The sequence below is a fragment of the Asterias amurensis genome, chromosome 12, assembly GCF_032118995.1.
Source record: "Asterias amurensis chromosome 12, ASM3211899v1".
Taxonomy (NCBI): Eukaryota; Metazoa; Echinodermata; class Asteroidea; order Forcipulatida; family Asteriidae; genus Asterias; species Asterias amurensis.
The window spans coordinates 3,860,270-3,883,117 of record NC_092659.1 but is presented as its reverse complement, the minus strand read 5'-3'; the positions used below and the strand labels follow the sequence as shown (position 1 = coordinate 3,883,117).

Genomic DNA, 22,848 nt, shown 5'->3' with positions numbered 1-22,848 from the left:
AACGTAAGATTTTAACAACACGGTTTCTTACGTTCACGTTAACGTATTCGCCCGTGTAACGTGCAGCTAAACCTTCCTATAAACACAATACATAGATGTAATGTACCAGTCCAATCAATGCATTTTTAGAGTATCGTCCTTCACCCTTTTCAAAGTCTTGCTTGCTATGCTATAAATAATCTCTCTCGAAACCAATTATAGCAAAAAAAACTCTTGATGTGATCTCATTCCCGACTTGTGATAAATAACAACCGGTTATTAATAGGATGTGTAATTAAAACTGAAAGTGCGCATGAAACTTAGTGGTAAAAAAGAACACCGTCATTTTATTGCTTTTTCCCCCACTTGGCTTTAGAGACTGGTTGCTTTCAATTGATTTTTTCGCACCGCGTTGTTCCGTTAGATTCGATATCCGTAGTGGCTGTGTGTCATACGATATCATTAATTTGCATTTGGGTTATTAAATGCACTGGACACTATTGGTAATTACAAAAAAAGATTGTTAGCATAAAAACGTATTTGGTAACAAGCAATGGAGAGCTGTATGTTGATATGATAAAAAATCTTGCACGAAACGGCTCCCTCTGCATGAATAACATCGTTTTTGAGAAAAGGGTAATGTCTCATTCAAATAATAAAAGAAGCCTTTTGCATCTGAAAGCTCACTAATACAACATGGGTGTTTTCCTCTTATTATTCTCTTGCAAATTCGATGACCAATTGAGCTCAAATTTTCACAAATTTGTTATTTTATGCAAGTTGGGATACACAACATGAGATCACTCTTGTCTTTAACCAAACGTGTCCAGCGCGTAGTGACTGTGTTTAAATGATGTCATTCATTTGCATGGTTATTAAAACGTGGTTTTTGATTGCCCACTGAAACTAGTAATCACCCAAGGCCCCAGACGCGGGAAATGTGACTAACGATAGGGGGCGCACTGACCAACGACTCGTAGCCTATATCAACGCCAAGGCCATGACTCGATGCTTGATACCTCACGGAGGCAACGAAGGCGATTGCCTCCATGCCCCCTCGGTGCCCTTGGAATTCTTAGAATAGAAATTTACAATTTCCTTACAGGGTGCCGTTATACAAAACAAGCAAAATGTATTGGTGTCCTTGCCCTTTCAAAAACGATGGGCACACAGGCCTGTTACTCTGCACTGAGGCATTCTGCACTCTCTTTTCCAATACAAGGGTGTAATTCCGAATGCGGGGGGAGCAGGGTGGCTCGGTGGTTTCTTTCCCTGCCTTTCAGTTCTGTGGACACCGGTTCGAATCCCTCCTCCTCCCACAGCTAAAACTTATAATTGTTTTCCTTGTTTCTATCCATCCTGTTGAACACTGGTGCTAGTTGTGTTAAATAAGGTGAGGTGTAAAATAGGTACATGTCGAAACAAAGCATATGTTCGAATAAAACTTGTAGCAACACTCTTTGCTCACTTCAAAACATTTACACTAAGCGTGACTCCTGCTTCCGCAAAGTCTTTGTTTTTTTTTCCACGAAGTGCCGCATATTATTACGCCATGCAAAAGTCTCATAAGATCAGGGATAAACGATAAATTGGGTGTTAGACCCAAACAAAATTTATCACAATTTATTTAATGCACATTATTTTTACATATATTTATGTTATCCTTTTAAAAATAGTATATGTGTGTGGTAAAAGTTTAATAATAGGAAGTAACGCGAAAGCCCGCGCCCAAATTATTTTTGAGCAATAATGGCAGTAGACTTGCCCTGAAAACCCACTCTTGAAGTGTACGCACGCACAAACTTACGGAAGCAGTGGAAAGTTACCAGTATTATATGTTTCAACCCAGTGTACATAACTTTACATTTTCTTCATAGAGCTGTAATGGTTTTGTGTTATAGTTGATTACACTATTGCATGAAAATAATTGTATTTTGGTGATTAAATGGTTCATAGGTAACTGTTCAGCATAATGAATGCTTATCAGTTACAGGTAAAAAAGATGAACAAAAAATTAGTGGATTCACTGTTTTTTGGTTAGAATCCAGTGTTTACGATACAAAAATGTCCTTCTTTTGTAATTCCCTCGATCATAGTCATATTGCAGTTTCACGCAACCCTCTCACGTCCAGATTCCACGTCAGAACATTCCGCGATCGCGGACGATCGTCATCATCAACCTGAGGCTCCGGCTCAGCAGCAGGCTGAATCTCATTGGTTGATATGGTGACCACATTGAAGGCGCTCATTGGCTGTGGGGTATTTACCGGTTGCTGATTGGGCGGCTGCGGCGGTGGGTCAATCGGCCGATGACTCTCCGGCGAGTGTCTCGGCCGCAGTCTCTTAACAGCAATTTTAGGCGGGTGGGCCCTCCTCCTTGCGACAGGGGTTTTCCCGTCAGTTATTCCACTCTCGTCGTTGGTGTCGCTACAGTACTGTCCCGTGGCAATCATGGTCTCCGATTTTAAGAGAAGCTGGAACAGAACTTCTTGTTTCTTCTTGAGATCGGCCTGGAGGGTGCGCACTTCGTCCTCGGTCTTGCACCCGCGCAGTCGTTTGAGTAGGCGTGGCTCTTCCTCGTTGATGATGGTGTTTGAAGCCGACTTGCAGAGTGCCTTCGAGACCGCCTCGCTCAAGTTATGAACCTTTTTACCGCTGAATTTATTCTTGTCTCCTGCACATGAAGAAAAGAATATGCAAATGAGTGGTATTGTTATTTATCTACTTATCATTATTTTATGAACACTTGATGGCCAATTATATAGTGAAAGACATTTCGTATCCGAATGGAATGAGTCCGGAGTCTTTCAGATGTTAGTGTTGTACCTTGTGAAGTATCTTGAAGATACGGTGTCTTGCATCCGTATAACGAGCGTGATAGCCGCAGTTTCATTTTGCTCTCTTATTTTTTATTGAGAAAGCTACGTTAAAACGAACTCTCTGGGCTACAGAGGGCAGTATTTATTTCCAATGGTCCCACACCATACTCCGCAGAGGGCGACATAATGGCGTTTACCCTCGGCCGTTTCAGAGTTTATTATCAGCAGAAGTCTAGAGAAGTTCAAGGAAAGCGGAATGATTCCGCTCTCTCGGTTGGATCAGAGTCGCTTAGGAAAAATAATATTATTAGCTGGAGAGAGAGGGTGAATCAAACTCAGTGATGAACCAATTAAGCACATGGCCGTTTGCATACCATCATCTTCAGCCTTGCTACAATGGGCAGCGCGCCGTATCGATACCCCTCGTTATGATCGAGCAAGGTACTGGGAATAAATCGACACCCCTGGGAACGAGGTTGCATCTTCTTGTCCATGGCGTCGTTCTGGGTTAGCAAATAGAGTTATATGGGTTAGCATTGTGACGTACCTCCTGCTTAAAATTATATGAGAGGCATAATTGTGATGGGACTCGGTTTACAATGCTCACCTGAGAGCGTCTTCCAGACTTCAACCGCATCAGCAATCATCTCTTTTCTCTCGTTGTCTAGTTCCCGCCTCTCGTTGAGTAATGCCATAAACTGTCTGTTCATCAATTGATTCTCCCGCGCAATCTGCAGTTTCTCGATCTCGAGGTGAATCAACTCCCGGTGCATCCTGGGAACCAAATAAGTTTGACCATGTGTGAGAAGGGGGCGTGGCAAAATGGGTTCGTTTAAATTTAATTTTTTAGATGTTTAAATAGAGCAAGTGTGAACAATCTTCAACAGACTTAACGAGTCTTAAGTCTCTTAAAAATTAAGTTGGCACTGCAATTCAGAATTACTTGACAAACAGAAAACCAAGATTTGGTACCAAGGAAATACTGATTTATGTAAGAAAAGGGTATTCATGCACACGACATAAACAACTGAATCCCTTCCTAGTGTTGTGGACAACAGCAGAGACGGACTGGAAGACTGTTCAAAAGGGTGCCGACGGCAGTGTCTATAACAACTATGCAAACTGTCAAATAACAAACTGTACAAACTGTCAAAAATAAAACTGTAAAAAACCGAGTGTGTGCGTTCTTAATCTTACTCTTATCTCTCACCGCTCACTTTATATACAAATCATTTTAGGGAAGTACCTACACATGCCTATACTTTGGGGTTAAACTAAATGAATTTTTGTTCCTGTGAACTCATCTTCTACTTGAAACCCAGTGGTCGAAAAAGGGGTACCTTTGCAAGTCAAACTCCCGCTGAAGTAACTGCCGTTGCTTCTCGATCTCTTCCGACAGTTGATTAACAGCAGAGGGCGCTAAACCAGTACTGTTCATTCCCTCAGTTCGGCCGTTTTGTGTACTAGCTGCACCCTTCAAATCATCATTATCAACCCGTACCACTTCTCCCCGCGACTGGGCACCGGTAGACGGTGCGTTTTCCTCCCATGTGCTGGTCAATTTGTGCCGCCGACGAAGGAAGAACTGTATCACTGCATTTGACATAGTAGGGTCGTCAACGTTAGTTCTGGAGGGATCTGCTTCTGGGTTTGAGCAAGCTAGTTCTCGGACAACTTTATAAGTCCAAAGGCAAGCGAAAGATGATAAGATCATGAGTGAGCTTTACGGGAAGTGTAATGGTACACCATTCATGTTTGATCGAATGATAAAACACATTATTTTTTGTTTTCGTTTGGTTGGAACAAACGTGAAGAACGCAATTCGCGTCGAAAATTGGAGATCGGCCGCGCGTACATACGCGCCATAAGCATAGAATATACCATAGAGATATCATAGATATAGAATATAATAACTAGATCGGCCGCGCGTACTCACGCGGGTTCTGGCATGGGGGCCGCCATTGCCTATCTCCCGTCTACATTTTCTTTGCGTTGCCGTCAGCACGTGACTTTTTGCCGTCAGCACGTGATATTTAGCGCGTCATAAAGAATGTAGTAAATCGTCATATCATGCAGCCATGTCAGAAAGATGGCATAGATTGTCGAGGAAGACATTAAATTTCCATAAAAAGTGAAAAGGAAAACGATTTTCTCGTGTCTTTGTGCACAAAATTAGGCACAAGTTTTCCGCAGCAGTCGCGCGCTACAGATTCCGTTGTTTTGGTTTTTAAAGAACCTTTTAAATGATTAATTTCAACTTTATCTAACAATTTATACATTCATTATTATGCGCAAGTTTCTTAAAAAATATGTAATATTGGATTCTCTTCTTGGAGATCTTCCTGGAACTTGGTGTCGCGTGGTGTGGCGTGGCACTACTACGTCTGTTTGAATGGATGACTTGTTCAGTAGATGAATCAACCCCCCAAACGACAACATGTACTTTCCCTGTGACGCAACGAACTGTGACTAGTCCCCTCCCATCGGAGGTGTAATTTTTTAATTACTTCTTGGAAAGGGGGATATCAGGTTGCTATAGATTGTAGGAGATCCCAAGTGTAGTGTCTTTATAAAGCCATTGGACACTATTGGTAATTGTCAAAGACTAGCCTTTACAGTTAGTGTATCTCAACATGTGCATAAAATAAATAACCTGTATGTGAAAATTTGAGCTCAATCGGTCTTCGAATTTGCGAGATAATAATGAAAGAAGAAAACACCCTTGTCACACGAAGTTGTGTGCGTTTAGATGGTTGATTTCGAGACCTCAAGTTCTAAACTTGAGGTCTCGAAATCAAATTCGTGGAAAATTACTTCTTTCTCCAAAACTATGGCACTTCAGAGCGAGCTGTTTCTCACAATGTTTTACACCACCAACCTCCCCCCCCCCCCCTCCCATTACTTGTCACCAAGAAAGGTTTTACGCTAACAATTATTTTGAGTAATTACCATTAGTGTCCACTGGCTTTAATATACTATGCTCATGAACAAAATGTGAAAAAAATGTGAAAGGATCCTCTACTTGGAGATTGCCTGGAACTTGGTGTCGCGGGGCGTGGCCCAACTAAACCTAGTAAGAACTGTCAATTGATGACTTGTTCAGTAGATAAATCAACCCCCTAAACGACATGTACTTTCCCTGTGACGCAACGAACTGTGACTAGTCCCCTCCCATCGGAGATGTAATTTGTTAGTTACTTCTAGGAAAAGGGAAAATCAGGTTGCTATTGTAGGAGATCCAAAGTGTAGTGTCTTTAGTGGTAATAGTTTATATCATTACACTGTTGTTTTTGCTTCACTCGGTTCAAGTGACATGGGTTGGCCGGGTCCTTGTACAGTTACCAAGAAAGCGTGGGTTGGGTCGATAGTGTAGACCTACATATCCGGCATGCCATTGCCGAGTTGTTACATTCCTTTTGACGGCCATCGCCACCCGAAATTCAGATATAAGAATATGTTTATCAGGAAGTGCATTCATTTATAATGTCCTTTCACACAATGGGAAGCCAGTGTTTAATTGGATATGTGAATGAAAGTTAGCTATAGTGCACTTAAAGACACTGGCCACTATTGGTAATTGTCAAAGACTAGCCTTCACAGTTGGTGTATCTCAACATATGCATAAAATAACAAACCTGTGAAAATTTGAGCTCATCAATCGGTCTTCTAATTTGCGAGATAATAATGAAAGAAAAAGACATCCTTGTTACACGAAGTTGTGTGCATTTAGATGCTTGATTTCGAGACCTCAAGTTCTAAATCTGAGGTCTCTAAATCAAATTCCTGGAAAATTACTTCTTTCTCGAAAACTATGGCACTACAGAGGGAGCCGTTTCTCACAATGGTTTATACCATCATCCTCTCCCCATTACTCGTCACCAAGAAAGGTTTTATGCCAATAATTATTTTGAGTAATTACCAATAGTGTCCACTGCCTTTAAATTAGTGTTTGTACTTGGATATGAATAAGAAATTAGCTGCCAGTTCAAGATTATGATTTTCCAATTTACACACGGTATTTGAACGCATCAATCCTGAAAGTTTATCCTTGTGGGAAATTTATTGTTCTTTCCTTTGTCCCTGCACTTCACTGTTTCCCATAGATTTTATACACGAATTTCATTGTGTAGTCAAAATAATTATTGGCATAAAACATTTCTTGGTGACGAGTAATGGGGAGAGGTTGATGGTATAAAACATTTTGAGAAACGGCTCCCTCTGAAGTGCCATAGTTTTCGAGAAAGAAGTAATTTTCCACGAACTTGATTTCGATCGACCTCCGATTTAGAACTTGAGGTCTCGAAATCAACCATCTAAACGCACACAACTTCGTGTGACAGGGGTTATTTTTCTTGCATTATTATCTCGCAACTTCGACGACCGATTGAGCTCAAATTTTCACAGGTTTGTTATTTTATGCATATGTTGAGATACACCAACTGTGAAGACTAGTCTTCGACAATTACCAATAGTGTCCACTGCCTTTAAGAACTTCCATGTGGAGATATATATATTTATAACACCCCTCGCAAGTATTCTGCCTGCTCATTGGTTTAGAGCGCGTCACATGACATGTCTTAGTTTTGCTAGACGACGGCCGCGTGATAGTGCGTCGGTTTACCATGCGCTAGTCCGAAAACTAGCACACGGCGCCGTGCGCTAGTCCGACAGACTAGCACACGGCGTGCAGTACCCAGACGTCCGGTGCGTGTACGATGATGATAAATTAATAGTTTGTAACCATCTCGGATTGCACGACACTACATGCAACACAGTAAGTAAAAGTGTTTGCAATCTGTATTCGCGTCGTCCGTGGATTGTAGCATTCAGGTCTGTAACTTAAGTACAGTATTTAGAAATGTTTGGGGTGTTATAAAACAAATATTGACTGCTTTTACTCGTGCAATGGTTAAAAGCTATGACTCCCTCGGTGATCCCGGAGCGTTCTATTTTCCCTCGGCTTCGCCTCGGGAAAATAGAACGCTCCGGGGATCACCTCGGGAGTCATAGTTTTAACCATAGCACTCGAAGCAGTCAATATTTGTATAATATATATATTTTTCTTTCTTATTGTACATTTCGTGTGACGGTCTCGCGGTTGTTTTTAATTGTTGCGCTTCGTTGTTACAGAGAAATTCGAGAAGTGAAAACATCTTGGAATGTGTGATTGCGAGTTGATATCCCCACACACGTACGCCACGAAGTGTTGAGCTTAGATTGAGTACAGGATGAGCTTAGAAATTAAACTACACAGTGTTTTACACATTGGTATTGCAATGATGACAAGCCGTTACGATTGCATTCCCGATTTCTTTTACCAGTCGTTAACTAATCGTCTTCTCCGGAAATGTCACTGATGAGACCTTTTGTGAACGCTTGGTGGCAGCCTTTTTTTGTTTGTTGTTTTCATTTGAGTCCAAAAGTTTGGCCAGGATTTGGCATTTCTCGCAGATTGGATTTGTGATGCATTTTATAGGCTTCTGCAATGTACACTGCTTCGGAAACAATAATGCCATTCTCCATTTTTGTTTCAGCTTGTGCATGCTGTATTTTCCTTCTGAATGTGTGCTTTCCAACACTGGGCACTAATCAAAATCTGATTATGTTTTCCGCTAAACGTGAATGACCTCACAAGGTCACGTTTTGCAGATACACAAACTAGAAAATAAAGTGATTTGCCTGAGTGTGCTTGTGCCTTGATTTCATCACTTCCTTTGGTTTAAAGACACTTGACACTTTTGGTAATTGTCAAAGACCAGTCTTCTCACTTGGTGAGTCTCAACACATGCATAAAAGAACAAATCTGAAACAATTTGAGCTCAATCACTCTTCGAAGTTGTCAGAATGAAAAAAAAAGACATCCTTGCTACACAAGGTCGTGTGCTTTCAGATGCTTGATTTCGAGACCTCAAATTCTAAATCTGAGGTCTCGAAATCAAATCCGTGGAAAATTTCCTGTTTCTCGAAAACTACGTTACTTCAGAGGAAGCCGTTTCTCACAATGTTGTATACTATCAATAGCCCTCCATTACTTGTAACAAAAGTAGTTTTCACGCTGAAAATTATTTTGAGTAATTACCAAAGTCCCCTGCCTTTAACATTTGAACGTGTTGTCGCCATATAAGCTTGAATTGGAATCCTTATTATGCTCGACTCATGTTTATTTAGAGCGGTTTTTGAATAATGTTTCCATAATGGAAATGTGCAGTAGGCTGGATTGTTGACAATTTTACAATCTTGATCTGTATGCCTGATATGTAGCAGAAAAAGAGTTCCCTCAAAAAAAGTGCTAACAATAAATAAAACAAGATAAAATATAATTATCTGTTACAAACTGCTCAACAACAAAAATCATTTATTGGCAACCACAATCGGGTTGAAATCGTTATAAGAAAAAATACAGTAACATTTACAAAATACATCACAACAATTTTAAACGGGTCCTTTTAAGACACTGCACTGGACACTATTGGTAATTGTTAAAGCCTAGTCTTCACAGTTGGTGTATCTCAACATTATGCATTAAATAACAAACCTGTGAAAATTTGAGCTCAATCGGTCGTCGAAGTTGCGAGATATTAATGAAAGAAAAAACACCCTTGTTGCACCATGGCCACACGAAGTTGTGTGCTTTTAGATGCTTGATTTCGAGACCTCTAATTCTAAATGCGGTCTCGAAATCAAATTCGTGGAAAATTACTTCTTTCTCGAAAACTACGTCTGATCACTTCAAAGGAAGCCGGTCCTCACACTGTTTTATACTATTAACCTGTCCCCATTACTCGTTACCAAGTGAAGTTTCATGCTGATAATTGTTTTGAGTAATTACCAATAGTGTCCACTGCCTTTAAGAAAAATTAACATGAAATATCAAATGTGATGAGAAACTGACAGCCTTTGTGTGTAATATTAAAATGGAGTAAGCCAGCACTTCAATAATCGATGCGCACTATTGTGTACATTGAGTCAGCACCATGCCTCATATCTTCAATGCAAGCCAATGCACAAGCAAATCCCTAATTAGTATGCAAATTTATTCACAGCTTAAATTATGCAAGGCTTGCAGACGAATCGATACGACACACATTCACACCAGAGGGCACTACGTCATAAGTCATGTGACGACTATAATCCAACCCAAATGCTGCCTGTTCACGATGAAAGCAATACATTAAAGCCGATGCGATGTTTGAAGACGTCATTTTAAAAACCCTCATTGGTATGCAAATTTATTCACAGCTTAAATTACGCAAGCCTTGCAGACGAGTCGATACGACAAACATTCACACCAGAGGGCACTACGTCATAAGTCATGTGATGACTATAATCTAACGTGAATGCTGCTTGTTCACGATGAAAGCATTACACTAAAGCCGATGCAATGTTTGAAGACGTCATTTTAAAATCCCTCATTGGTATGCACATTTATTCACAGCGTTAATTATGCAAGCCTTGCAGACCAATTGACACATTACAACATCCACAGCAAAGGGTACTACGTCATAAATTATGTGATGATTATGATAACCGTTCATGCTGTAAACACAACATTAAAGCCGGTGCTACTATTGAATACGTCATTTTGATGACGTAATTTGTTACATCATTTTGTGAATAGAGGAGCTGTTATCAACAGGGTGGCACGAAGTTGGTATAATTATTTAGTGGTTTTTCTAAAGGTATAGAATCATGATAGACATTACGTCTTTCATAAGTTTTTGGAGATGTTTTCGTGTTTGCGCTTCTATCTCACTTCATACTGCGATCTTTAACAAAAGAAAACACATCTTTGGATGATAGTTTTTGAATTGTTGTAGTCGACTATTTTTGGTCAATTATGATGTTTCCCCGAAGTTTTCACCCTTATACAGATGTATGTTAGCACTATACACTCTAAAAACTAAAGAGTTGAATCCAACAATTGCATGAGTTCTGTGAGTGACTACACTTTGAAAGTATTGGATCCAGCGTTGTGTTTGTTAAACCTAGCATTTTAAATTCTTGATCCATTGCAAAAAAAATGGTTAATTCAACACTTTAAGTGTTAATTCAAAAAAATTCAAAAAAATCCTTTGAATGGTTGGATCAGCTTTTTAAACGTTTAAAGGCAGTGGACACTATTGGTAATTACTCAAAATAATTATTAGCATAAAACCTTACTTGGTAACAAGTAATGGGGAGAGGTTGATGGTATAACACATTGTGAGAAACGGCTCCCTCTGAAGTGCCACGAATTTGATTTCGAGACCTCAGATTTAGAACTTGAGGTCTCGAAATCAACCATCTAAACGCACACAATTTCGTGTGACAAGGGTGTTTTTTTCTTTTATTATTATCTCGCAAGTTCGATGACTGACTGAGCTCAAATTTTCACAGGTTTGTTATTTTATGCATATGTTGAGATACACCACCTGTGAAGGCTAGTCTTTGACAATTACCAATAGTGTCCACTGCCTTTAACATATAAAATGCTGAATTCCACACTAATTCAAAGTGTAGTCATCACTCACCGAACTCATGCAAGTGTTGGATTCAACTCTTAAGGTTTAAGAGAGTGTACCCAGTACTTTCCCAAGGTCTGTACACAAATCACATGCATATAGAACTCGGGTGGGATTCAAACTAGCGACCTTATTCAATGACACTGCTCTAGAATTACAAAAGTCGTGGGTCCCAATTCCACCCGAGTAATATGCCTTTGATTTTGTTTTCAGGACTTGTGTAAGTACTTTGTATACAGTGTTGAACACACATCGGTGTAAATGGGGGGGGGGGGGAATGAATATTTGCAATTTTTAGCATCTACTATAATATGTTTGTACTAAATCATGACAATTTACAGCAAGTTATAAAAATGTAGAACTAACTGTGTAAGATTATACATTTCAAGAATTTAAAGAACAATTAGGCTAATCTTAAAACGTTCCTTTCTATTAAAAATATTTACGAGACAATGCTGCTGTTTAATACGATGCATTCGTCTCTTAGGAAATCACAATATTCAGACGCTACTCCACTCCGCTCCCCTCGCTTAAAACAAAATGTAAATTGAGCAATTATAACCCAAAACTGTACCACCCATGATAAAGCGTTGTCATTAGTTTGTAGACCGGTGTCATAAACAATATCGTCATTGAAGTGCGGTCCCCATGGTGATACACCGCATTAATTGCGTCCTGATTAATGAAAAGTAATACATGGATTGATGTTTGCGTAAAGGAAATGGTAACTATACGTAATTATGATGACGTCGGCACGGTGAATTTATTTATTTATTTATTTATATATCTAAAAATCCTTTTACAGGATACAAACAGCACAAGAGCTGTTTCACATTATGGTCTTTTGGTAAAAAAAAACTAAAAAAAAACTTTACTTTAAACAAAATACAAACAGTCAGAGTAAAAAGATTTTACATTTATAAAAACCAGACAAAATGAGGATGAAAACATATTTACAAATTTATTTGCTTATACATTTTTTTTAATCAATCCAAATGGGCATAATAATTGGTAACTGAGATTTTGTTTATGAATCAAACGAATGTATTGTGTTTTACATTGTCTTGAGCACTGGGGGACACTCTTGGTAATTACTACTCAAAATAAATATTAGCATAGAGACTTTGTTAAGATGTTCCAAAAATAAAAGCACACAAATTTGTACACATATTTTTTTTCTTCTTTTTTTCTTGCACATTTAATAACCAATTAAACCCAAATTTTCACAAGTTCGTTATTATATGCAAAATGTTGAGATATACTATGAGAAGACTGCCAGTCTTTGACAAAGACCAGAGGTGTCGATGTCTTTACATGATGAGGTGTTCATGGTTTGATTGTCAGCATATTGCGCCACATCACCATGTAAACAATAACATGGTGTCATGTGAAAGAAGTAGGCTTCATTAAAACGTAGTCCCACATCCTTATAAGAAAATACTGTATGTGAAAACGCATTGAGCGTCACTGAATGGCGGGTATACGCGCGCATGAGAATCCACTACAGTGATCGTTCATGGCCACCGTATGATTGAATTCGTCTTATAATCGATGCACACGGCCCTGCCTCCATCCTACACTCCTCATCCCTAGTGATCGACAGAGGCTGGGAGGCAGCTAGGTACCAGTCTCTCATTCACTAAGTAGCTAGCTCCGCAGTGTTGTGTGTGGATGAGTATACGGCTCGCGCATTGCAGGCTGGCCCCCCGAAACCTTCTCCATCATCAACGCCACACACACGATAAGACACAGTCAGTGTGTGTGCTTTGCTCTGCTTGGCCAACCACGGGAATGATATCGTTCTGGTCAGTGGACGGAAGAAGGGTGTACTTGCTGTAGTGATACATCGACGCTCGCCATCATACTTTAGTGATCGCCACTCTAACGTCGAGGGTAAGCTATGAGCTCCTTTTCAATAACTCCTCTGAATTCCTACCCGTTGTATATTACACTCTCTTATCTCTTGACAGCCATTTTTTCATTATACCCGCGTGCAAAAAACTACACCCCTTTGTACAAGGCGACACATTGAATTCATAAGTAGTAACACCGATTGGCTATGTTTGATTTTGGACAAACTACAACCTTGTATAAAAGCGAGACATTTAAATCCATATTTAAGTAGTAACATCAAATGCATCATGTTTGATTTTGAATGCATTATATTATATCATAAATCTTTGGTTATCAATACACGCAAGCCTGTACATGGTTTACAATTCAGTGCGGAGCTGCAAAATAACCGCATATTCCTCTTTTTATTTTTTGAAATACAAACTACGTAAATTGGAATGAGTGTCAGTCATTTTGGATGTTTTACGATTGAAATGAATAAACCATACAATAAATAAATAAATAAATAAATAAATAAATAAATAAATAAATAAATAAGGCAAGATCTTAAACTCCTTTTGCATAATCTGTTAAGAGCATCTTCAAACCTATAAATATTAGTCTAAAACCCATTGCATTTATAATGCATGGTAAAAAGTACACTTGCAATTGCATATTAATTATAAATGCACTTCAATCCAAAAAGCATGAGTTATCCGAATGCCCCGAGGAAATCAATTGTAGTAAGAAGATATGCAATATTTAAAGGTTCCTTGATGTAGTATTCGATTATTATGGAGTATTAATAGAAATAATACTGTGTTCAGAAAAATTTGCCGAAATTAGTCAATGGCTTGACGTTTCGACCTTGCAGAGTACATAGCTCGAAGGCTAAACAAGAACAGTAGGAAAACATGAGCTAAATATTATGTTACCTAGTTATCAAGTCTTACTAGGAGTATATCAAATGACATATTGTGTTTTTTTAATAAGCTATAACAAGAATACAAATATAGTACGAATATAATATACTAAAGGTTTCTATGAATAGTGATCTATACTTGTATTTTTAAGCCTAAAAGCTGATACAATATTATGTTCATCAATAATTTGAAAACATGAGCTATTATCAAAGCTATCAGTTATAATAGAATAGGTTCCTTGATATGTAATAGATGTTAATTTTGCATCGGGGATAAATAATATTAATTTTGGTTTTTACCCATACACCGAAGGGTATACAGTGGGAAAAAAAATAAATTAATAGTCCTTGATATAGTTTTCGATCTAGGTACTTATCAAGTCTTAATGCAAATAATATATCAAATAATATATTAAAAACATGAGCTAGTAACAGTGATATCAATTATGTTCATGAATATGTTATAAGTCCCTCGATATATAGTATTCTATGCTAGACCATCAAGTCGTATTATCAAGTCGTGAATATCAGAGACATCACCACTGCATAATAGTTGTGGGCCTATAACAATTTCCAATCAGAACCCATCTAATTTGTTATGTTTTCCTCAAGCACCGTCAATTGTCATTAAGACAAGTCTTGATCGATACCTATCTTTAGAACAAATCTCATATCCCAAGGGGATGAACGCATAGATCTGTATCCAGCTCATAAGTTCCCGCTGATTAGCGTTCTGTAACTAAGAATAATCATACCCTTTCATTAATGAATAATTGTTCTAATGCGCCCCGGGCACTGATGGCTGAGGTGGTTTTTGTCGTGATGCTTTACAGATGTGGTCGTACAAGAACCAACATTTTGACCTGTGACCCGATGCACTTGGGGCCGAACCCGGCTATGGTCTGCCTATGTCTGCCATTTTGGGAGGCAAAGAGTATAGCTCCTATTGTAATGGAGTTGTGCAAAGTGCTAAGCATAATAAGCAGGATATAAATGTATAAAGATACCAGCAAACGGTACAACATCACAGTAGTTTTGCTGGTGAGGTTTCCAGGGGAGCAAATTTGTCTGCACTTAGCAAAATTGTTAATTGTGCTGGAAAATACACGTTGCTTTGGATGTGGGCGATTTGGACCTTAAAAGTATTTAAAAAAAAAATAGTTGAATATAATTATCCACACAAATCATGCATCGAATATTGTGTGGCTTTCATTTTATTTCATCTACATGGTCTGCAATTTGTGGTATGTGCGTCTTTACATTTTGCACACGCGTCGCCGTGGCCTAACACTGACCACCGTCGTAGGGAACTGACACTCCCAACATGACGCAAACGAGACGAACCGTGTCATGACGTCATAAAGGCAAATACATGGCATCAGCATTGCCAGGTCAAGTCGCACAACGTGATGGCTGATTGTATAGAAGATTCTCTCATTTTATCCCTGCATGCAGCATTATAGCTACTTCGAAGTGAAATGTAAAACAAGTTTTAAAAAAATGCTTTAATTTTCGAAAGCTGCTGTAGGTGTCTTTTTTTTATTGTTTTTTTTTTTGTTTTTTTTGCCATTCATTTTATGAGTGATTACCAACCGTAGGACTACACCTTCATTTAATGACGTATATGATTTGTAACAGTAAGAGGAATTTGTCCTTCTCGTTAACACAACACCGTCTTCTCAACGTTTTTTTTTTTTTCTTCTCGTTTTGATGCGGCGACAACATTCAGCGAATCCGTTCTGACCTAGATTGGCGAGATTGTTGAAGAGTTTGCCCCAGGGCAGTCTTTCATCAGTATCATGGCAGTATACTAACAGATCTTCATCCAGATACATGTCTATGGTTGCAAGAAGCAAAAGGAAACATGAGAAAATAAGAGAAGAACAGAAGAGAGAAGATGAAACCTTAGACTGGGAAAAACACAGCGACGACTAAGCAAACGTTTTTGTTGTTGTATTATAAGTTTGAAGATAAAGTGTCTTTTGACCAGCTCATTGCTGTTTGTTTAGATACATGGATGTAATTCTGCAACAAATTAATGGGAAACTTATGATTTTATCAGTCTCTGAAATAACTGATACCAAAAGACTGTTTATGGGGTGGGGTGGCTGCAGAAAGCTGCTGTTATATACGTATAAAGTAAAAACAACATAAACATTAGTAATTTTTCCATTGGAAAAAAAAAAAAAAAAAAACAACAACAACAACAACCACAACAACAACTCATCAATTTTTGGGTTTAAAAGTCTTCCAGTGTTATTGCCCTGACAGTACACAAATCGATTTTATACCTCTACCCACACAGTTACGTATTTCTCATTAAAATCTTACTTAAAGGCACTGGACACTATTTATTTATTTTTTTAGCAGAACAAGTAACTTGGTAACGAGCAACGGAGAGCTGTTTTAGTATTAATACCATTGTGATAATCGGCTCCTTCAATATGAAGTTACGTAGTTTTGGAGAAAGGGGTAACGTAGAACACTAAAAAATTAAAATACTTCAGTTGAAGCCTTGTGTTAAGCATCTCAAAGCACCTAAAGTAAACAAGGGTAGATTTCTTTATTTTCTTCAAAAATTCGATGGTCAATAAATTGAAATACAAATTTCACAGGTTTTGGTCTTTTATGCATATGTTGGGATACATTACGTGATAATACTGGTAAAGTTGTCCCGTGCCTTTAATATGATCTCTACTCACACACTGACGTACTTCTCATAAGCGTCTAACTTAACAACAACAACATCAAGATAATGACGTCATTACATCAGATCATTATCTAAGAAAAGGTTCCTATTATGTTAGGGTCTTAGTTTTATTGTGGTATGTTTTATGCGATAGTTTCTGTGTATAGCGTTTCGTGTTATTGGTTTGTATTTGCCATATTTTGGTTTATTCTTACTGCAATTTTGAAGTGTATAATGTATAGTATATAGGTCTGGCTGGGAGGGCAAATCCTTTTTTAATTACAGGTTTTTTTACTTTTAGTTTTTTGACTTTTGCCCTTACGGCCTGTGCTTGTGTTATTGTTGTGTACGAAGAATAAACAAATTAAAATTAAAATTAAATACGATAAACTGAGTGCAACATGCTAACGAGTGTGTCTAAACCCACACAAACCGCGACTCTTCATTATGACCGTGTAAAGGCCTATCGCGTAAGTCAAATAATATTGTCCATGTTATAAGCTTACCGCCAGACATGTTTCATTTTGTGAATTTCTGGACCATGAAGACGATCGGAGCATACTGATCGAAACGTTGAGTTGAAACCAATGGTTCTTTTCAGAACCACCCCAACTCATCAGAGAAAGTCATTACATGGTGTTACCGCAAACCTTTCCATATCGTATTTCCATCATGCAAATTTCAAATCCTACTTGTCTGGACTACGGATAGTCAAGAGAGATTTTCTAAACACTTTATAAAACAATAACAAGACAGTGTGCTCTGCACATAAAAGTGTGGATTTCCTGAGTCTTTTACAGCTCTTTTTGTTTAGTCCTTACAAACCACTATTTAAAGGCACTGTACACGTTTGGTAATTGTCAAAGACCTGTATTCTCACTTGGTGTATCCCATCATAAGTATATAATAACAAGCCTGCGGTAATAATGGCTCAATTGGTCATCGAAGTTGCGAAAAAATGATGAAAGAAAAAACACCCTTGTTGGACGAATTTGTGTGCTTTCAGATAGGAGTAAAAGACTTCTAGCTAGAAGTATTTTAACATTTTTCGTGAGAAATTACCTCTCTCTTAAAAAGGACCTCGGTTCCCACAATGTTTTATACTATCAACAACTCTCCAATGCTCGTTACCAAGTCAGTTTATAAGTTAATATTTGTTTTGAGTAATTACCAAACGTGTACTTTCCTTTTAACAAGGCTTGATGCAACTGGCAGGAACACCTTAATTCTATGCAGATTTTTTTAGCAGCAGTGCACAATTTGGTCAACATTGTCTGGACCACCCGGTCGTCATGGTAACCAAATCCCGCTGGTAATGAGGAGCGGCGTCGCATGAATTACATGGGATTATTCATGATTGGGTGGTACCCGCCGGTGGTTCGAAGCACTTCAAATGGGATCGGCGATACTTAACACATTTTGCAGACTTCAATATTCCAAAATTACAAGTAACAATCATAGGCCCACAGTTGATATAAGCACCGTCCTAAAAGCAGTATCATAAACCATGCATAATAAGTTCGCTGTGTTAAGAAAATAAATTATAATAAATAGACAAAAAAGGGTTGTTTTGGGGGAGCTTTATATCTCTTTAGTTCAGATGGTGCAAACATTATGCATAGTTTTACTTGAACGGCCGTCGTGTGGTCTGAAACAAAACTGTTTTATGAACTATTGTCTTCTATTGTTTTTTGTTTTTGTTCAGTTTTTTTTTTTTTTTTTTCATTTGACTGCACATCCAACTACGCAATTAGCACCAACATGATGAACACGAAACGAGAACAAAATAATGTTCATCAACTGTATATGTGGGAGGAGACAGAGATCCCTAATGGGAAAGCACACATAGGGATTAAAAATCCCAATCCACATGCAAGGCTCGGGTTTGAGGTGGGATTTGAGCCGGGATCCAATTGATCATCATTCGCCTAGCTGGCTTTGTATGAAGACGATACTACACGAAATGGCACAGAAGATAATGCAACAAGGGTGTTTTTTCTGGCATTACTCTCTTGCAATTTCGAATTGAGCCCAAATTTTCACAGATTTGTTATTGTATGCATATGTTGGGATAAATCAAGTGAGAAGACTAGTGTTTGATAATTACCAAAGGTGTCCAGTGCCATCACGCGTTTCTATAGCAGGTGCCTCATTACTGCTGAGTCGAGGCTGGGGGTTTCCAACTTCCACCCACGTATCGATATGGTATCTCCAACATGGTATCTCTAACCATATTATATGATGAAACCTGATAGTTTTCTCATATTAAAATCCCAATTAGCGTTTACTGTGAGGCATTTAGTTTAAGATGAGAAAATATAAAGTTTCTGTTAGATGTGTGGGTGACTAAAACGTGACAGGGGAAATCAGAGAACAGCAACTGACGTAAAAGACACCAGTCCTTGACCTTCCTGATTGAGGCCGTGTCTGAATTAACGGCTACAGTTGCGGCTACGGCTAGGATCTCTACGTCATCATGAGGTGAAGTATAGGACGTCCTTAGCAACAGACTTAGCAACAGCCGTAGCCGTAGCTGTAGACGCCATTTGGGATACGGCCTAGGAATGATCTAAACCCGAGTCCAAAGTCTCGTTTAGATCGAGGGGGGAGCTTCGGCTCCAGATTCGGCTCAGGTTAGCTAGGCCCCGCGGTTGTTTTGACAATTACGCGTGTTTTGCGTACGCGCTCAGGGCTTCAGACGAGAGATTGGATCCTGAAGCGGAATCCAAAGCCGAAGCCGTAGTTTCGGAAAGGGCCTCTGATTCTTGGTCCCAGGTAGAACGGTCCCCTGACTTTATCCCTCAATAATAAAGATAGGCACTGGTTTACAGAACCAGTGATTTCATTGGATACGATGACTACATTGGATAAACGTGCAGTGACGTAACCTTTGCTATAAATATCTGTATTTTGATTGGTCTGAGGTGAAGTTTGGCAGCTGCACTTAGTGTGCGTTCATGTACGTAGGATTTGACTGCGTATTTCTATTGTGAAATGGATGTATGTGAAAGGTTAATATGGACGGGGATTGACCTAGGCTCGAGGCAAATCTCTGGCGTAAAATCCACAAACCTCAAAGTGTAACGTCAGGCCTACGTTATACATAAGATGTAAAGTCACATTCATGACACTCTCTCAGCGTCCCTTTAACGCTCATGCAGGCCTAGAGGTCGCAGGGGGCTTCGCTCCTCTTCTGATGTCACTCGGTTGATGGTACCGCGCTCCAAAAGGAAGGCTGGGGACACTCAATGTCTTTGTTGTTGCAACTAAATTGTGGAACAAACTGCCGTGTGCCTGCAGGGACGTTCAAGCGCCAACTCAAAACTCATCTGTTTTCTTGCCTGTGATCTGTTTGTTCTGGATGTATTTTCTTCATTTCCTTTTGTTTGATTCTGTAGTTGATTGTGAGGCGAAGTGTTCTTTGTAGAGCGCCATGTAATAATGTTACATTATTAATAGGTGCAAAAAATAGTTAATGGCCTGCCGTTTCTACCCTAGCAGAGTCTTTCTCTAAGGCTACATGACAACACAACAAACATGAACAGGTAAATAATATAGGATTTGAGGCATTGCATGGGGAGGTGTCAATGTATATTTGGTTTGCGGTAACACCATGTGTGTATCTACTTGCCAGGTAGAGTTGTTCTTAGGGAACTGTCTTGCTTTATTCTACTGCCGTGGAGTAGATAATCGGAGGTTCGAGAGACTTCTCAGTTCTGAAAAGAACTGTCCTGCTTTTAACTATTACCAGGGCGGATGATAGAAATAGGTCTGCGACAAACAACCCAACTCTGTACATCTCTGGCTACAGAGGCACAAGTTATACAGTTTTTAATGTAGAAGCGAGTTGAGGCTAGAGCTACATTTAGGTGTCACCAGACGTCTGTGCGCCGTTAAAAGACGGGCACAATTTCCAAGAACCACTTTGCCATCCCATTTATAACTCCAGATAAAGCAAGAGAGCGGTAGTAGATCGTAAGATAATGGGCATTAACAAGATATATCGATTTAGTCACATCTGTGCTTAGTATCCGAGATTGATATTAAAGTGTATAAATGAGTTTAAAGGCACTGGAAATCAACGGTAATTGCTCAAAATAAAATGTTTGCATAACAACTTTCTTGGTAACAAGCAATGTAGAGTTGTTGATAGCACAAAACATTGTGAGAAACGGCTCCCTCTGAAGTTTTTTAGAAAGAAGTAATTTCTCACATAATAAAATACTTCAGGCCTGAAGCATTTTTAAGCACACAAATTTGTGGGGAAAAAAAGTGTGTTTTCCCTATTATTCTCTTGCAACTTCGGTGATCAATTCGGCCCAAATTTTCACTGATATTTGTCTCGTTTTTTTTTCTGTATTTTTCTGCGTATTATGTTGGGACACACCAAATGAGAACACCTGTCTTTGACAATTACCAAAAGGTGTCCAGTGCCTTTAATGTAGTCTGAAACAAAGAGATTAAAGTATCTTCTTCAAGACTGAAGAGCGGCTCGAGTAGACAGTGCTCCTGTGAACACAGATAAAAAGAATAGGAGCAGATGTGGAATCCAGGTTACTTACCGCCGCTTACCGTCCCTATCAAATGGCATTTAACTGAGCGGGAAAAAAATGGGTCAATTAACACAATTTCAAGCCAGCTGCGTCGGTAACTAGACCTGTAAGCCACAGCCATGAGAAGCAGCACTCAGACCGTGTTTTGTATTAGGTATATGTGGTCATTTCTCCATAGGTAGAGTATCCATTCTATGGCCGTATCCTGAATGGCGTCTACAGCTACGGCTACGGCTTTGCTAAGCGTGTCGTTGGTAAAGGACATCCTACACAGCGCATGGTGACACGGACATCTAGCCATAGCCGCAGCTGTAGCCGCTAATTCGGACACTTCTTCACTTATTGGTAACTTCATTCTCATGATGTGTGTTTTCGATACTGAGAAACCTACATCGATACCAGTTATATGATCGGTCCTTTTATACTTTCTCAGGTTGCACCGTTCTTGATATAGAAATCACACATAAAAGGAGTTCACACGAGTTTAAAACAGAATGTGTTGCGCGGTACAAAAGGTTAAAATTCTGGGTCTTATTATTCGATTAAACGAATCAGGGGAAAGGACAATCAAATCATGAGCAAAGTCAGAAGTGATTGAAGTTGAGTGTCTAAAATGGAACGTGGTCCACATTTGAAGAAGTAAATTTTCTCCCACCCTTTAATAGGAAGATACTAAATTAGAATTAAAATTAAAAGTCGATTCTAGTTTTCTCATACAGATTTGTTAGAACTTGTATATTTTTATCCCACTACGTTTTCTTGTGTGGGCGTCTCGCTATTTTCTCATGAATAAGTGTGGACTGTTTAATTGAGGCATCTGTGAAATCAAGTTGGGCGGTTTTTGTTAAGAAAATGCAATAGTGAAACAACAAGAGCTGGACGCCACAAACCGGATCCGTATAATGGTTGTGTTCGTGCAAACACAAACTCCATTTTACCCTATGATAAAACAGTAAGCTTCTAAACATCATCAAATCACCTGATGACCATGGGCTGAACATGTAATTATATGTAGGGGCATATATACGTGTTAATTAGCAATGTTTGTTTGTGAATACAAGGTAAACGTCTTAAGCCTTAAAGATACTGGACACTATCGGTAATCACTCCAAATAATTGAAAGCATAAAAACTTACTTGTTAATGATCAATGGAGAGCTTTTGATAGTATCTTTGATAATTACCAAAAATGTCCAGTGTATTTAAAGCCAGTGGACACTATTGGTAATTGTCAAAGACTAGGCTTCACAGTTGGTGTATCTCAACATATGCATACAATAACAAACCTGTGAAAATTTGAGCTCAATCGGTCATCGAACTTGCGAGATAATAATGAAAGAAAAAAAACACCCTTGTCACACGAAGTTCCGTGCTTTTAGATGGTTGATTTCGAGACCTCAAGTTCTAAACTTGAGGTCTCGAAATCAAATTCCTGGAAAATATTACTTCTTTGTCGAAAACTATGGCACTTCAGAGGGAGCCGTTTCTCACTATGTTTTATACCATCAACCTCTCCCCATTACTCGTCACCAAGTAAGGTTTTATGCTAATAA

The 22,848-nt window shown here is 38.9% G+C and overlaps 2 protein-coding genes across 2 annotated transcripts in view; one reads left to right on the top strand and one right to left on the bottom strand.

Annotated features, from left to right (window-relative positions):
- Positions 1 to 1,588: 1,588 nt before the first annotated feature.
- Positions 1,589 to 4,589, bottom strand: LOC139945578 (uncharacterized). The gene is made up of 3 exons (XM_071942971.1): positions 4,139 to 4,589; positions 3,406 to 3,572; positions 1,589 to 2,653 (listed from the first exon to the last, which is right to left on the bottom strand). The coding sequence occupies exons 1-3, from the start codon at positions 4,510 to 4,512 to the stop codon at positions 2,076 to 2,078; spliced, it is 1,119 nt and encodes a 372-aa protein (XP_071799072.1). The 5' UTR covers positions 4,513 to 4,589; the 3' UTR covers positions 1,589 to 2,075.
- An 8,314-nt stretch (positions 4,590 to 12,903) lies between these two features.
- The window catches only part of LOC139945141 (uncharacterized), a 63,528-nt gene continuing 53,583 nt past the window's right edge, over positions 12,904 to 22,848 (top strand). The window contains exon 1 of the mRNA XM_071942419.1: positions 12,904 to 13,192. The gene's annotated coding sequence lies outside the window, so the exon portion shown is untranslated. The remainder of the gene's footprint in view (positions 13,193 to 22,848) is intronic.